Here is a 17,086-nt window from a genome sequence, read left to right on the forward strand (position 1 = left end):
AATAATAATAAGAGATATTCCATCTGTCTTCAGGTCACTGCATCAGCCTCCAGTCTGCACTAAAACTGAGTTTAATGTTCATTTATTTGTCTATAAGAAGCACTAAAAGCTTAGTAGTGACTGTGAGAAATGCTTTAAGTTCCCCTCCACTCAAAAGTATGTTTTTCTTCTTGTCCCTGTTTGAGCTTCACTGTGCAGAATGACGGATGTGCAGTTTGTTTACTGAGAATGGACCTTACAGTGACGTAAAGCAGGAAAACTTCAGGAATGAACAAAAGCAAACAGATTCCCCAATAAATCATTAGATAGACGCCTTTCTAATGATTTATTGTGGAAATCATACTTTGTTTTTGCAAAAAAGAAAAAAAATAGAGAAATCATGTTGAAATCCCTTATCAAGCTAAAACAGCACAACATTTGTTGGTTGCAGCTCCTTCATTGTAAGGATTTGATGCTTTTCTCTATAAATTGAATAGTTTTGGGTCTTGTTTTTTTGGTCAGACAAAAGCAATCTGAAGACTTCTGGCCCTCGAAGAACTTCAGCCCTACAGTTATAAAAACAAAACAACAGACACTGGACACAGGTTTGGTATCACACAGCTTTATTGTAGAAAATGTGATGCACAGTTGAACACTTTTTGTTCACAACAGACCCCAAACTCACCTTCAAAACATTCAGTAAAATGCACGTCTCTGTGTGTACGGTACCTCAGCTACCCCTCACCCCTTTTTTTTAGAACCAGGATGAACCTGTTTAAGAAACACTGACAATAAACTGGTGGGCTGGGGGTACGTTTACTTCATTTAAGTGCACAAAAGTCTGAAAAACTACAAATAATGAGTGAAAAACCACACGCGCTTTAATCTACCACAGAATAGGCTGATAATCGTTTGGCAAAGAGAACCCAGAAACTTAAAAAGGCAAATCTGAAACTCGCACGGGAGGACATGTTAAAGGTTTGTTTCAGTACAAAAAAATAGATATATAAACAATATACAAATACAACATAAACAGCTAAATATCCATCCCTGTGAGCGCAGTACATATCGTTTGTCACCGTGACTTTAGAAGGCAAGAGACATTGAGGGTCCTGAAGGTGGTACTCTGTGTGGGTGCTGGAGGCGGCGTCGGGGAGCTCAGGGCTGAGCCTCGGCCTCGGGTTCGTCGTAGATGTAGCTGCCGACGCCTCCGGTGTTTACGCCTGACAGAGGGCACAACACAGGCGTTAAAGACTTAAACAGTGGGGCGATCGTTCTTTTGCCGTCGCTGCTCCTAGACTGTGGAACAAACTGCCCCCTGACATTCGCACCACTACTGATCTCGGCCTTTTTAAATCGAAGCTTAAGACCCACTTTTTTAGATTAGCATTTAATTCTGAATAGGACAGTACTGTCTCTTTTTATCTGCTCCTTTCTGTGCATTTCTGGAAGGCTTTTAATACCCTGCAGTGCTGCAGCACTTTAAATTGTATTTGTATATTATATATGTGTTATGTATTGTTTCATGGCTTTGTTGTAAAGCACTTTGGGTACCTTTCGGCTATTGTAAAGGGCTATACAAATAAACCTGATTTGATGATTTGATTTGATTATCTTTAAAGGTTTAGTTCACACAAATAGCAGGTTTCTACATGAAACTCTTTTGAGGAACAAGGTGCCAGTGGGACAGGCAGGTGAACCACATGCTGACCTCAGCCCACGGGAAGCTATTTGCTCTGTGTCGCCTACAGAAATGAGGTGTTTGAGACCATGAACTGGTTTACAAAGGCTACACGCGTCCGGTACTAGAGTATGCAGACATGTCTTGATTCCTTGACTGCAGACCAGGCTAAACGGATGGAAAGCATACAGAAACAGACTTGTAAAATCAACCTTGGCCAGAGGTTCTCTGCCACTTTCAGACTGTGTTCGCACTCAACTCTGTCTCGGGTTTGACAGAAAGCTGCTTCAGCGATACTTCTCATACCGCAGCCTTCCTGTGTGCTTGCTAAAGGTTTAGTCCACAGTGCCCACTGCAGTGCTCAGACATGTGCAAGAATGGAGATATTAACTGTTTGCAGACAGTGCCTCCGCACTTGCACAGACTGCTGGGGGGAGCTTCACTGGTTCCCTTTGTACAGTAGAGCCACAGTTAAATAGGAAAAGCAGCAAATATAAATCATTATTATAACGAATTAAGACATAAAATTGTTACCAGGATCACCAAGGTTTATGACTTTAGAATGGCTACATAGGATTATAATTTTTCTGTTATGGTTCCCTAGCTTTTATAAGCTACATAGCCTTAATGTACCTCTTGCCCTTTTATCTGAGCTTCAATCTGACACTTGAAGGCATCAAAAACAGTTTGCTTTCTCTCACCTTCTGCAGACTGTTTGAAGACACGGTGGTTTTTGAACCACAGTCTCAAGGACAGTCTCTCTCTAAGCACCAGCCCCCCCCCCAACCACCACCCTGCTGCTCTGCACTGAAAGTGTTTCTGACTTCATACCTTTGGGCCCAAACAGCACGGCGTAGCACGGTTTGTGGCAGTACGGCTGTCCATCATGCTGCAAGAGAAAGAAAAGATTCCCTCCTTTATTCCTCCTCATGTGGACTCACGACATCCATCTTTCTGATTGGACGGTTGTTTTGTCTCACCTCTGCGTGGCTGCCAGGAGCCAGAGTCTTACTGCACCTCTCGCAGCGCAGACAGGGCCGGTGCCAGTTCTTCCCGAGAGACGACACCTTCTCAGCTGCAACACAAACACACCGCCGTGGAGACAGTCACCATGGCAACCAGCTACCATAGTCACTTAAGGCACATTCCAACACACAGACAGTACATATTGTAGTGCAAACACCGATCTGCTTACCGAAATATACTGTCTTGTTGCACCTGGGGCAGATGTTGGGTCCTCCAGAGAAAGATGAGAAGCTTGCAGCTGAAATAGTCACACTGAATTAGATTTATGTAACATCTAATAATGATATTTGCTGTGGAGTAGTTGCAGCTTCATACGGCAAAACCCACACACATCTTCGAAGGATCCCCTTTCTTCATGTGCGAGTATCTTCGTTTGACAGTGAGCTAAACTGAACCTGAACCCTCCTAATCCTTCAACAGAGGACCCCATTCTAGCACACATCAAATTTTCCTTCCCGACGTATGACAGTTTTTCTATTTTTGCTCCACATATTTCTCACCCTTCACTGGTCCCCGTGCGGGGGCTTTTTTCTCCTCTGGCTTGCTTTCTGTTTCCATGGAAACGGCAGCGGGGGCTTCGTTGACAGGATTGTCATACACGTAGGAACCAGCTCCACCGATGTTCACACCTAAAACGTACGAAAACGGTGCATTTAGAAACCTGAAAATAACCAATATGGATGCATATTATGTGTAAAAAAGAAGAAAACAGCACCTTTTGGGCCAAAGAGGGCGGCGTAGCAGGGCTTATGGCAATAAGGCGTCCCATCATGCTGCAAAATACAACAGAGAGAGGGAAAATAAGCAGAGGCAGCTGTTGCTCAAAAGAGAAGAAAATTAAAAGGGCCAGTTTTTCACTGTTCTGAAATCCGAGTGGAAAAGTTTAGTTAAACACATTTTTGTATTTAGTCTGTTTGGATTCACATAATGCCAAATAACAAATGAACCTGGACTTATTCACAGAAGTTTATAAGACTTGTCTGCTCTCTGTCATTTTCTCTGTTCACTCCATTTATAACGTATAACAACAGAGCTAAATATAAGCTGTGTGTGTGTGCATTAAATCATCCTCAGCCTAACCTTCCATGTATGACCCCTTTCAGACATTAAAATATGCGACATTGCCGGCTTCTTCTAAAGTAATTGCTCTTTGTCATTCGCACACTGGTGTCCTTTATGTAAATCTTCCATGGTGGCTTTATTCAGACGTGTCTGAACAGTCAAGGCTTATCCACACAGGAGGCGTTTTCAGTTATCCATCTTGTGTGCGTCTCACGGAACACTCTTTTTTAATCAATCCAGCTGTCAGCACAGGCTTGCGTGTTCAGTACAAATACGGATAAAAAACGTATCTTTAAAGTGAACCGACCATACAGAATCATCACCAACAGAATTAGTAGCTTTTAGCCTCGGAGCTCCTCTCACTTGTGAATGAGAAAGCTGTTATCAGCTCAGCTGTGCTTCACAGCACGTTACTTCCTCATGAAAAGTGAATTAAAAGACTGTGAAAGCCACAGAAACAATCATGATCTGATAACTCTCTTGTAAATAACACACTGCCAAGTTTTTAAGCTCAAGTTCAGTTCTTGTATCGGCAAGTTTTGTACTGAACTGAATGTAACATCTTGGACCATAAATAGACTGAAGGAAGTCAGAGTCAGCGCTGAATGTGCGTTATGAATGGTGATACATTCACTTGCTGTTGTATATACTGACGTACACTTGCACGGTGATGCGTTGATTCAGTACATTGAGATAATATAAATTTTTGAATGGTCTTCAATGCTTTTAGGTTGTAAAAAGTCCTCTTTACAAATAGATGCTATTTTGTATAAAGAATCTGAAATAAAGTGCTTCTGCGTGGAGAACAAAATACTGTACAGGTTAAAAAAGACTGACAACTGAAAGGGCAGTAAGAGACAGAGATTCCTCTGAGCAACAGTTAAATAGGAATATAATAAATCACCAATCAATAGTAAAAGAAACTAGAAGGTTGGTATCAAAATCTGTGCAGATTTAAATAGGCACAGGTTCCTGTTTGAGTGTTAAGTGAACAATGATGCCTATAACAAGCTGAAATTCAAAGGCGTGTTGCTTTAGCAAAGCTATTACAATGAACTTGCAAATAATAGTTTTAAACCTAAAATCTGAGGAGTTCTATACATTATTACACAGTATTCTGTATGATCCCTTCTTTTGGAAGCTTGAGGTGAAGTTTTACTCCACAGTAATTAAGTAAAAATACAGGTGCTGCTATTTGGTGGCCATTTGATTTAAATGACATTGCTTTTATCTGGACAAAGAGAGAGATGCTCCAAAGATGAATCAACTGTTACAAATGCGCTTGATGTGAACAGATCCTCAAATTCAGGATTGCAGAGAATGTAACCTCAACAGGAAGTAAATGCGGTTTCTTTGTGGTCAAACTTGTACAGTCATTGTTCCGGGTGGTTAGAAAGTCAGTAGAATGACTGTTCGAATCTGACCACAAGGAAATCCCGATACTTCCTGCTGAAGTTGTTCTCTTTTGTCAAAGGCCAAGTTATATCTCGGTTCTCTTTTTATTAGTGTACTTTCACACCTTCACTTTCACTGCAAACAGTTTCACACACATCAATGGTTACTTCTATAATCTACCATCACTGGTCTTACACTTCTCTGTCCCTCACGTTCAGTCAAAAGGCAATCCTGGGACACATATTTATACACAACACTGTGGTAATAATATGTTAATTCTAAACATATAACATTAATAAATTGCTCTGAAATAATGCATCATACCTCAGCGTGGCCTCCAGGATTCAACGTCTTGTTGCAGCGCTCACATTTCAGACAGAACTTGTGCCAGTCTTTCCCTAAAGACGACACCTTCTCCGCTGCAGAAGAAGAGACAAAAACAAGGAATTTATCTCAACCTGGGTTGTAAAACTACAGTATTACATGCTCTTTATGGACTTTACGGGACATTAATGCCTCCAAAAACTGGTATAAAGATCCACCTAAGATGAATGGACCAGATGATAATAGACCTTTTTCACAGGAGCCATTTTGACATGAAATGATAGGGTAGCACAGGTGTTCCCAATGACACGAATTAAGGTCCCATTCCATTTAGTGTAGCTTTTCCAGTGAGCCAACGTGCACAAAGATGTTTGACCTGAATGGAACAGAACCTTAATTAGTATCATTGGTAACACCAGTGTTTACCCTACTACTTCATGTCAGAGTGGCTGCTGTGATAAGTACAACTGAAAAGGGTTTATACGAGGTGGATAAACAGAATTGTTCCAGAAAACAAAATCAAATCAGAGAGAATATTAGTACAAGTACAAGGGAAAAAATATCTAAACTGTTATGTAAATATCTTTGATTCACTCTCTAGAGGTTTAATATTGAAAAAAAAGGTTATAAAAGCTATATTTTGGGAAATAAATCTGACAGAAACAGTAACAGAAAAGGCGGGGAGCCATTCAATCTCTACACAAAGGCAGGAACTAAGAGGAGAAAGAAACAACCAGGCAGCTTTGCAGAACTGCAATGTTTTTCAAGCTTGGCACTCCTTGAACTGCAGTTAACTGTTCCCTCCTTGCAAATGTGATTCATCCTCATTATGTCTTTAAATAAGCTGTTTTTTAATGCCAGATGTCAAGGAGGTCAAGAAAATGTGACTTTTTGTTCACAAACATATAAATCTTCACATGGATTCAACGACAGGTAGCAGGCAGGCAGCTTGGACAGAAACGGCAATAACGTCTTTAGAGGAATCAGAAATCAGAATCATTTGTAAATTTCAATCAAAGAATCAATTTGTTAATGGAACTGACGTGCAGTGCTATTCAGATTTTGCAGGGGGGAATGATCTAGTGTCAGCGTGTACAATACAAAGACAAATGTAAAAATGTATTGTGAATTATAGCAGAGCAGTTTGCTCCATGATACAGATGACGGTTAAAGTGATAGAAGACACTTGACAGCCACTTAGGAGCTCATATCAACCTAAAGCACATTCTTTCCACTGCGTTTGGAAGGAGAGCACAGTCACACAGTGGGATTCCCATTCTGAGTCATATTAATTTAGACTTTTTGTAAAGCTACTGAACACATTAAGTATGACAGCTACATGCCCAAGCCTTACCCCATGCTAAACCAATTTCTAAGCTTAACTCTAAAAGCCAGTCTTCAAAATAACGTTGAAATATGATGAACATTGTTAAAATGATAACTCCTTCAACCATTAGACCTTTTTCACAGCAGCCATTTTGACATAAAATAGTAGGTATATACACAGGTGTTACCAATGACACTAACTTCAGTGTGTTGTAGCAGAGCCTTTCCAGTGACCCAACAGGCACAAAGACAGCACACTGACAATGACTGACCTGAACAGAGCAGAACCTTAATTTGTATCATTGGTAACACCAGTGTTTACCCTACTGTTTTATGTCAAAATGGCTGCTGTGAAAAAGGCAGACTGGAGCAGTGTTCTGAAGTGACCCAGAGAGGACTGAACTGAGGAAAATGAATGTAGTAGTTTGCAGATTCAGTTTAATAACACAAATTATAATGAACACATAAACGTATCATTGTAGATTCAGATGAGACTTTACAAGTTACCCAACAATATCTTATATTTAATTAAGGCTACATTAACACTACAAGCTTTAAGACTCTTTGTTAAATGTGGCCCCTATTAGATTCCAGTGTGAAGAGGGCACAGTCCTTAAGTGACCTGCATGACGAACACAGATCTAGAGTGACTTAAAAGTCACATGAATTCTGATATTTGGAGTACATATGAAAGCGGCCCGGATCAGAATTTAAAAGATCAGACTGCATGTGATGGGAACTCCGCCTTGCTCTCCCAGAAAACGTAAGACTACCCTCTAACTTCACCGACCGCCACCCCAAGAATTCTTGTACAGTTCCTAAAAAAAGCCTTTGTTCAAGTTACTCAACTGTTTCAGTCACAGACACGGTTGCAGAAAGGACAGAAGGACGGACAGAGGGAGAGAGAACAGCTATTTATCTGTTTGTCCTCCTCCCAGAATATCCCAGCAGATACACTGAGGCCCTGATACAACATGACACTTCCTGTTTACACTCACTGGCCAGCCTGTCACTGTGATATGTGACAGTAAGTCACCTTGGTATTGATGGTGCAGGGCACGACTGTGAGTGTGTGTGTACAGTAGTGTGTTTATAATGCCATCACCTATGAATTGTAAGCATCTACTGAGCAAATAGCATTATCATTAAAAATATTCTGCAATTTCTAGAGGAAAATCTCCATTAATATTTAAATGTCTTCATTTATTAATTTAATGATGAAACTGCATGAGTCCTGTATTTTACTCCTCCTTCCTTCCTTCCTTCGAGTTTTGGTTTATTCACTGATTCAATGGATACGGACGACTTTGAAGCTCTAAATCCCAAAATAGAATTTTGAGCTTAATATTTATAAAATGCATTTCCACCACAATAAATCCCTTGTGCGGCTACGAAACAACTCACACTGCCAGAGGAAACATATCTCTTCTAAATTGAATGCAGAGTTTCAAATAAAAAAGAGAGAACGTGTTTGGTTGGACCTGCAGGGTGGGGTTTGGCTGCTGTTCCCCAGAGAGATGAAGGGGAAAGAACAAAAAGAAAATCAATCCATGCGAAGCTTGTGCAATCAATAAATTATTTACAATGCCATGTGGTGCAGCTCCAAAATGAAGAGAAGCTGAAAATTGATATACGGTCACTAAACTGACTCCTAAGTAAGATGATATCACCCCTTTTGTTTCTCATGACTATTCAACAGAACTGCTTACAGTCAGGGGAAAAGGAACAAAAGATGTGTCAGCAGGGATCAACCATCGTAAACTCATTCCACCCTTATGTAAACGCGACCATAAATGTAAAGATAGCGATTTGTCATAAACTGTCAGATAACAAAGTTTAGGCTGATGGCCACAAGCAAACAGGACTGTTAATGGCTCCCTGTAATCTTATCCAAAGATAGTGAACCATTTATAGCCCAGTCTGGGCTGCGTGGAGACGGAGCTGCTACCAGTTTGAGTCTGGAACTCGTCATCTGATGAATTATTGGACATTTGTGAGAGAAACTGTCACATTCACTTCCAAGATAGTCAGAAAAGATGGAAAAAAAAACTGAGGCAGCACAGACCAGATGATTACAGACGGAGGGTTAGATTAGATCAGGATATTAGCTGTTTTTCTCCCTGGTGAGACATCGCTGTAATATTCAGGCTCCCTACTGTATGTCTGTGGCACTCAGCAGTGAGTTTATAACTGACATTTTGTTGTATTACTATAATCCTGTTCCTGTTGGAAAGTTAAAGTCTGAGCTTTGAGCTTCACTGTGCAGAATGATGTCTGTCCAGAATTTGACACTAGAAGAATGTTTTCATATTCATCTGCTGAAAGTGGAAAGTTTCTCTGTGCTCACTGAAAATCTGATTTTTAAGGGGCGGGGCCTACGAACATGACAACTTATAGTGTGATGTAAACCCTCCAGTGCACATACAATGAATGGACTTTACAGTGAAGTAGGAGACAGAGAAAGGAAAACTTTAGAAATGGACTAAATTTTGGTCAGAGAAGTCTTTTTTAAGGATTTTAAAGTGCTTATTTTGTGAAAAAATACACACATTATTGTTCCAAGCTGACTGTTTGCATATAATACTGGTCCGGCATGCATCAGTAGGTGTGTTATCACCATATTAATGTTCTCCATATTAACAAGCCCCACCTGTAATAAAAAATACTCCTTTAAAAAGAAGAAGAGGTGATTTATAAGAGTCAGGAATTAAGGCAAGCAGCTATATGTTGTACAATATCCCTCTATGCTTCTTAAACAGCTGTTAGATGTGATATTACATTTAGAAAATAATAATATAATAATGTCACAAAATGAAATCCCTTTTTGTCTACGGGTGCACGTCATCTCATTCCCTCTATGAACTCTGCATCTGCGGCTTATAATGAATCTAGTCCGGTTTAAACAGACGTAATACTAAAGGATGCATGAATGAATGAACGAATGAAAGAATAGCGTATTGTCTTTCCAAACTCTGCCACCCACCAGCTGAGAGCTTTCGCCTCTGATGTTGGGTGGTTACACAGAAAACATGCACTTACCGAAATACACCGTCTTGTCGCATTTTGGACATTTTGACGCCATGATCCGAGTGAACAAAGAGATGGGAGTCGCTTTCAGTCGGTGCAACGGCGCTCTGTCTGTCTGTGTGCAGCTCCAGCGGGCGCAGACACACCTCACTCAGAGGATGGTGATGGTGGTGGTGGTGGTGGTGATGAGAGGGACCGACGCTCACATCCTCCTCTTTGCTTCTTCGCCCTCATTTGCATAACTCCGCCCTCGCGATGACATCATGTCTCATCCTCACATACAGTCTGTAAAGTGGCATTTTGAGATACTTGTACTTTGCTCGAGTCATTTCATGCCACTTTTTACCTACTTCATTAGATCTTATTTTGCACAGGAAACATATGAAGAGTTTATAAAATATGATGTTTTGTTATAAATTAAATGAGGTAGTCTACAGCCAGGGGTGGAAAAGTATTCAGAAATATTAAAAGTAAAAGTGGCAATATTTCACTGTGAAAATACTCCACTACAAGTAAAAATCCTGCATCCAAATTATTACTTCAATAAAATTATGATAGCAAAATGAACCTAAAGTACCAGAAGTACTGATTTTGTTGTAAAATGGTCCCCGTCAGTGTTTTACTATTATATAAGATGTTTTTGGATTAATATCACTGCTGCATTAATGTGGATGTTACATTTTACTGCTGTAGATGTTTTAGGTTGAGCTCATTTTAACTACTTTATAAACTGTTGCTTAGTCAAATCTACAGCAATGCATCATATTCTATATTTACATGTGGAGATACATGCTTTTCACTGGACAAGAAGGGTATGAAAAACTGTAATCTGAAAAGTAACTAAAGCTGTCAGACAAATGTAGTGGAGTACAAAGTACAATATTTGCCTCTGAGATGTTGGGGAGTAGAAGTTTAAAGTTGCATACAATACTTAGTTACATTCCACCACTGCCTACAACTGAAACTATTGGTAGATTAATCAATTATCTGACTCTGAAATCTAATTCTGGTGGGTGGATTGGCATTAAATCCACAATTCAGACTTCCTTAAAACAAGATTTAATTAATCATCATAGAGACTTCCGGGAATACAGAAGATCCACATCAGTGTAGATGTCTCTACTCATTTACATTTGTGACCTTAATTTAGCGAGTGTAATCTCGTCTGCAGATACGAGTCGCTACAGGTGCCTCTATTTTGGAAATGTGATTAATCCTAGTAATGCTGACCCCCCTCTGCCTTCATGAGCGTCTCCCCTCAGCTCTGTTTGTTTCCTCTGTGCGGTTGTTAGGTTACGCTGCCTAACAGCAGAGCTCTTCACAGGGAATGTTAAGTGATGCTCTGCAGCTCCCAAGAGAGGCGCTCTGTACATTCTTGGCACCGAGATACTACAAGAGCTCATAGGTGGCCTCTGGTGTGGAATTAAGAATAAAAATGAATTCAAATTTGATTTTTTTTTTGTCTTTTTGAGACCAAAAACTTAACTTTGCAATGCCCTCTTGGTACCTCAAGTTGTTGGCTGAGCTGAGTTGCAATCTCTCTGTGTATAGTAAATGTATTAGTTAATGGTTACTGATTTATATTATTGGTCACACATTTATTTAGTGAAATGCCCAACATAGAAATAATAAAAGTTTAAATACCAGTTGCCTGGCAACCAGTTAAGCTTCCAAAGGTTACCAAGAAACAGTCTGACACATAACCCTGTGTAAAAGCTCTGTCATTTTCCCACTTATATTCCACTTTATTTCAAACTATTAAACAATAAGATATGTGGTAATGAGTGAATTGCAACCAACTGAACACAGCTCACCTTCTATCATGTAGGAGGAACTATGGCGGCTGCTAAACTCGTGAAAAAAGCAAAAGGCCGTATCTATAACCAGCGTTTGGTTTGTCCATTCTGAGTTGCTATAAACATGCGAGACTCCGTAGAAGAGGACCTTCTCCCTCTGTACATAAAAACAGCTCATTCTATTTAAAACAATTTTCAGGTGATAATACATTAATGAAAACATGAATATTATAGTTAGTTTCTGCCAATAGATCCTGAATGTCACACACTGGACATCCAATGTAATTTTAAAAATCTTCCCAAGTTGTACAAATCATCATGTCTCACCTGTCTCAATTCGCCCGACCTTTGACTGTGTCCATTACACACACTTCTGAATGAACTAGTACATAATGTGCTCATCTTTTGGCCCTTGTTGAATGAAAGAAAGTGGGTGAAATAGTTGTTGGGCTTCTGTTTGAGTACCTAACTCTTTTCATGTCTAAACATTTACTTCCTCAGGTCAAAGGAATCAGACGTGGTTGTTCCTGCAAGAATTTTGCTAGTCACTTCAGGTAAAGTATTCAGCACTGTCACTTTACAGCAAAAAGTTTTATATTTTGGATTGTTTTATTTGCATTTTCCCTCCATGTTCACCTTGGTTTCCTTTCACCGTCCCACAGACACTAAGATGGACTTGAGACTGGAGAAACTCTGATATGTGTCTGAAGGAGATGTTGAGCAGTGGATTTGTGCCGGCAAAACTTTCCTCTCTATTAAGTCTCCTAGGACAACAAGTGCATGCTGTATCTTTAAATGAGATAAACACACATAAACAGATTCAGCAAAGATGGAAACAGTGTCATTTTTTTCCACAGTTAGTGCACTTGGTCTTAAGCCATCTAGGGGCCTGGGAATGCACTAATCTTAAAATAAACACATCCAGAATGTGCCTCTATTTAATTCTGGCACAGACATCAGCAATGACTGGATGTCTAGGGTGCAGGGAGGGTCTACTCCTGAACAGCTTCTGTCTCATATCTGTCTAAAAGGCTTTTTTCACCCTTCACATTTCTGTCAGCATGCTGTTCATCTGATTCCAGAAATAATTTTGTGTTCAATAATGCCTCTCACTCTTCCCTCAAAAGACAATTCTGGGGTTGCTCCATATATTATCAACAAATTGTTTGCATATCCAAAGCTTTTATGTGGGTGAGCAAAGAGGAAAAATCAGCAAGAGGAAGGCTACAGTCTTTATTTTTTCCAGAACATTTACTCCAAAATTATTTATCATCAGTGGCTTCACAGTTACAATATTAGTTAAGCATGTCACCATGCTAACATTAGCTGATTAGCAGAAAGCATAGCTGAGGTTGGTAGTTTTTATTTGATCATTACCTAAACTATTATACAAATTGAAATTCTGATGAGATGAATTAAAACCTCAGTAATATAAATATAACATTAAAGGGTCAGTCGAACCACAAAAACCATCCAACCAATATGTAAGTGTAAGTAAGTCTGACAGACTAATGTTTTTGCGAAACAAACAAACAAACAAAACTGTGGACACGGTTTATATCAGTATATACATATTCTAATTGGGCCGGGGCTGTGCAGGGCTCAGACACTCATCTATGTCATCAGGGGACGCTTAACTTCACATATCTTCAATAATGTCTATAGTTTTACACTTTTCTTGGTTTTAATAATAATTCTTAACAATGACTGAAAGACTAAAACAGCTAAAGTCGACTCTCTTTTGTGTCTTTATGAAAAAAAACACAGAAGAATAAAAACACTGTGAGTTTCATGGCTGAGGAATCAAATATCTATACAGTTATGACAGAGCTGAATCAGTTCCCCTCGTTCCAGATGTAAACAGCCATCATATAGCCAGTGTTTGATTTTGTTTTCTTTTGTATTTTTCATGAGCTTAAATCCTGCAGTGACTCTAGAAACCAGTCAGGACACTGTGAGATCACAGACTACACCCAGTGCAAGGTTACACTCTCTGTTTTTATATTTTGCAACTGCATTACACCAGAATAGGACCTGATCCCGGAGATGGTGTTTCCTACCAGCCATCAACAAACCAAACAGAGACCACAGTTACAGCTCATATCATTTCATTTCATTCATTTTACACTGATAACTGATACTGATACAGGATATAGTGCTGTAAAAAGCCTTTTTGTCCAGAAGGGGGTGTAGTAGTTTAACTAATAGCACAATGTGAAAAGCAGCAGTGGTGAAGAAGTATTTAGATCCTTTACTTCAGTACAAGTACTAATACCACATTGTGAAAATACTACAAGTAGTACAAATCCTAAATTCCTAACATTTGGTACGTTTTGCTTGATGAACTTGTGTATTGTGTTGGGCTGTGGTTAAAGACTTATTAGTGTTTACTGTTATATTTGCATCACCAGTAAATTTAACATCTATATCTCTGTTTAAGACCTTTAGATGAAAGTAATTAAAGCAAACCAAGAGGAAGTGGGACAACGCTCATATTGACTGAGTCACTTTTGAGAGTTGAATTAAACAGCTGAATGAGAAAACATTAACTTTCTATGAGAGAAAACTACAATGTCAAAAATCTTTAAATGAGTTTTTGGCTGTTTGGGGATCTACAAGAAATTCAGAAAGACAAAAATATCAAACAGACTAAAGTCACTAGGAAGAAGTGACATCATACTAACCACAGGAAGTATCTCTCTACTGAAGCACTACTTTATAAACTCACACAATTATGAGCATGAGAACAAGAGATAGAAGAAGGTTGAATAATTCAATGATTGCTGATGGTTCAACTGGATTTATATTTTGTCATATTCATATTTTCTTGTAGAGGCCCTAAAGTTTACAGTTAAGAATACCTATAGGTATATATACTACTATGATCCAAACCAGCTTTAACTTGCAACCAAAGTCATTATATGTTTTGTCAGACCACAGTCAACACTTATGCAAACTATCCAGGCTCAGATAGAATCTGAACATGCATGCACTTGACATGTTTTGAGGATGTGCTTGTGTGTTTGCGTATTATATGTGTATATTCGAATTTGAGTGTATTTATGTATACATGTGTAGATAAGTTATAGATAAATACACCAAACTTAATCAATAATTCTTAATCAAGTATAGGAAAGCTTATTGGGCCCCACAGATTCCACATGTTGAGAGTTAACAACAAGTCACTGCGAACTGGGGGATAAGCTCTCTGATTGAACAACCAGAAACATGCAATTAATACACCTCCCTAGTTACTGCAGTATAGTAGCAGCTAGTAAGTAAGTGGCTTGCATAAATTCACACTGTAATTTATCTAATGTGATGCTAAGTGTTTGAAGGATCTGATGTCTTGAAGTATTTTCAGGTAGAGTTTTGACATCAGACAAACTCTGGTAAAATCCTCTTTTTTTAATTCTATGGCTGAAAAGAAATGATAGTTTTGCAAAGGCCAACAACATGAACAGACCTCCAACTACATGTGTTCAAAGGTAGTACTGTGTGGGACTTGAGGCTCTATCTCCAGGTTATTAGAAACAGAATAATCAATCAGACACTATTAGTGTGTGCACCATTTGGGTTTCTGATGTTTATCTGGTTATCTGGGTAAAATCTCCAGAGCTCTGTTGTTCCTGTTAACCACATACCTTACACTAACTGCAGAGGTACAATGAGGAACCAACACCACCACTAAAATAAATGTCATCTTATGTGTGTTATTGCCGCTACAGTATCACCCTATTGCAGGGTTAACGGGCAAATTCTGATGGATGAGGTCCATGAATCCTGTCTGTTTTCTAATGAATACTAGCTAAAGAAAACATACAAGTTAAAAGGGTCACTCTATCTACAAGAAATTCAGAGATTGCTAAAGAACTGTTCCTAGGCCAAGGACGCAGGTTTGGCAAAAACTCCTGAGGAATTTCCTGTTATGTTCCAAAGAGAAGAAAAAGGTCCTAGATATGGTCAAGGGATGTTAATCTGGAGAGACTGATTACTATGTCTGTGCTAATGTGGTCCGATTGTATAAAAGGTGCTGTCTCTTTTTATGTACTGTTGTTTTCTGCAGAATTTACTTTTTAATTTACTTTTTTTTATTAAATGCAATAATAAAACAATAAAAGTCTTATTTTCTGAAAATCTTCTGCCTGCTGCTGATTTCTTCTGCCACCACAGGAATAAAAGTGAATATCACACATTATTATGTCATAGACTGAATCAGTATGAAGGATTTACTCCTTAATTATCACAGATGCTGTTTTCATTTTTAAGGAGCAGCACATCAGAGACATTGACAGTTGAGTGAGAACAAGAGAGAAGCATGAGGGATGAATTCAGATAAATCATGAATCCAGGTAAGGATACAATAAAACAATAAAATTAAATTAATAAAATTACAAAACCGCATTCATATTTCTAATGGTACTATAACTATATATATACTACATACATATATATATATATATATATATATATATATATATATAGTATTCCTCTTTTAACTGAAAGGGAAAAGTTTTGTTTGTAACAAGGTGAGTAGCAAAACTCACTACTGTCCTCCCACTATAGCTATCATCACAACAACAGCATACCTTTGCAAACTAGAAAGTAAGCTGATTGTCTACTTCTACGTTATTGATATACATATACCTGCACTGCCTGCTGTAACTGCTGTAACTGCTGCACATGTTAATAGTGTTTATGCTGTATATATCATATATATAGTGGGGGACTGCTTATTCTATATACTCTATGATGCTATACATTGCTCTGCACTCTCTTACACTGCAGAAACACTAAAGTTCAATCTAATCTAATATTGGCTATAAACTGGCTTCACAATGTAAAATGTTGTTGTGCATTCAAGATTTACAGGTTCTTCTTTTAGCAATTGCTCCCTGCACAGAAAAATTGATTCTGACTGACTGTAATTTAAATTTAACAGGTGAACCCAAATGCAAAACACAGACAGAGGGATGGAGGATGAGAAGAAGAGAAAGGACTCCGGCTGGCAATGGTTGAGGGTTGGGGGAAAATGGAGGATGGCTGAGGTGTGAGTGAAGGCAGAGTGGCAGGCTGGCGAAGCAAGAGCTTGATGAGCTAAGCTTGTGAGCATGGCTGGCAATGAGAGAGGAGTGCCATGCCCATATTGCACACATGAGAACGAGGGAAAGCAAAAAAAACCCCAAAAAACTAGAAATTCAAACACAAGGAAAGCCTGGAGTCATGGCACTGACCATAATAACTGGACTTTAGTCACAACCACAAACCTGCCTCTGCCCAGCTGTCCACCTTTTGTTGTCTCACTTCTAGTAGTAAACCTTCCCTCTGTTGGGTTGGACATCTATGTTTGCGCTGGGGTCCAATATTTTTCTAAATAATAAAGGAATGCATCCAAATTTACAAGAAAATCATATTAGTACAATAGCTCTGACTCTGGTGACCTCTTACTGTAGTTGTAATATGACTCCAA

The 17,086-nt window shown here is 39.0% G+C and overlaps 2 protein-coding genes across 2 annotated transcripts in view; both read right to left on the reverse strand.

Moving 5' to 3' along the window:
• Positions 1–17,086, reverse strand: part of pnrc1 (proline-rich nuclear receptor coactivator 1) — a 96,909-nt gene that overhangs the window by 7,732 nt on the left and 72,091 nt on the right. The gene's annotated exons all lie outside the window — the stretch shown is intronic.
• Positions 586–10,040, reverse strand: crip2l (cysteine-rich protein 2-like). Its single transcript, XM_051407956.1, has 8 exons — positions 9,833–10,040; positions 5,468–5,562; positions 3,402–3,459; positions 3,187–3,315; positions 2,856–2,924; positions 2,641–2,735; positions 2,492–2,549; positions 586–1,202 (listed from the first exon to the last, which is right to left on the reverse strand). Exons 1-8 carry the CDS (start codon positions 9,873–9,875, stop codon positions 1,138–1,140), a joined length of 612 nt encoding a protein of 203 aa, XP_051263916.1. The 5' UTR covers positions 9,876–10,040; the 3' UTR covers positions 586–1,137.

This window comes from Dicentrarchus labrax, unplaced genomic scaffold (genome assembly GCF_905237075.1).
Source record: "Dicentrarchus labrax unplaced genomic scaffold, dlabrax2021, whole genome shotgun sequence".
Lineage (NCBI taxonomy): Eukaryota > Metazoa > Chordata > Actinopteri > Moronidae > Dicentrarchus > Dicentrarchus labrax.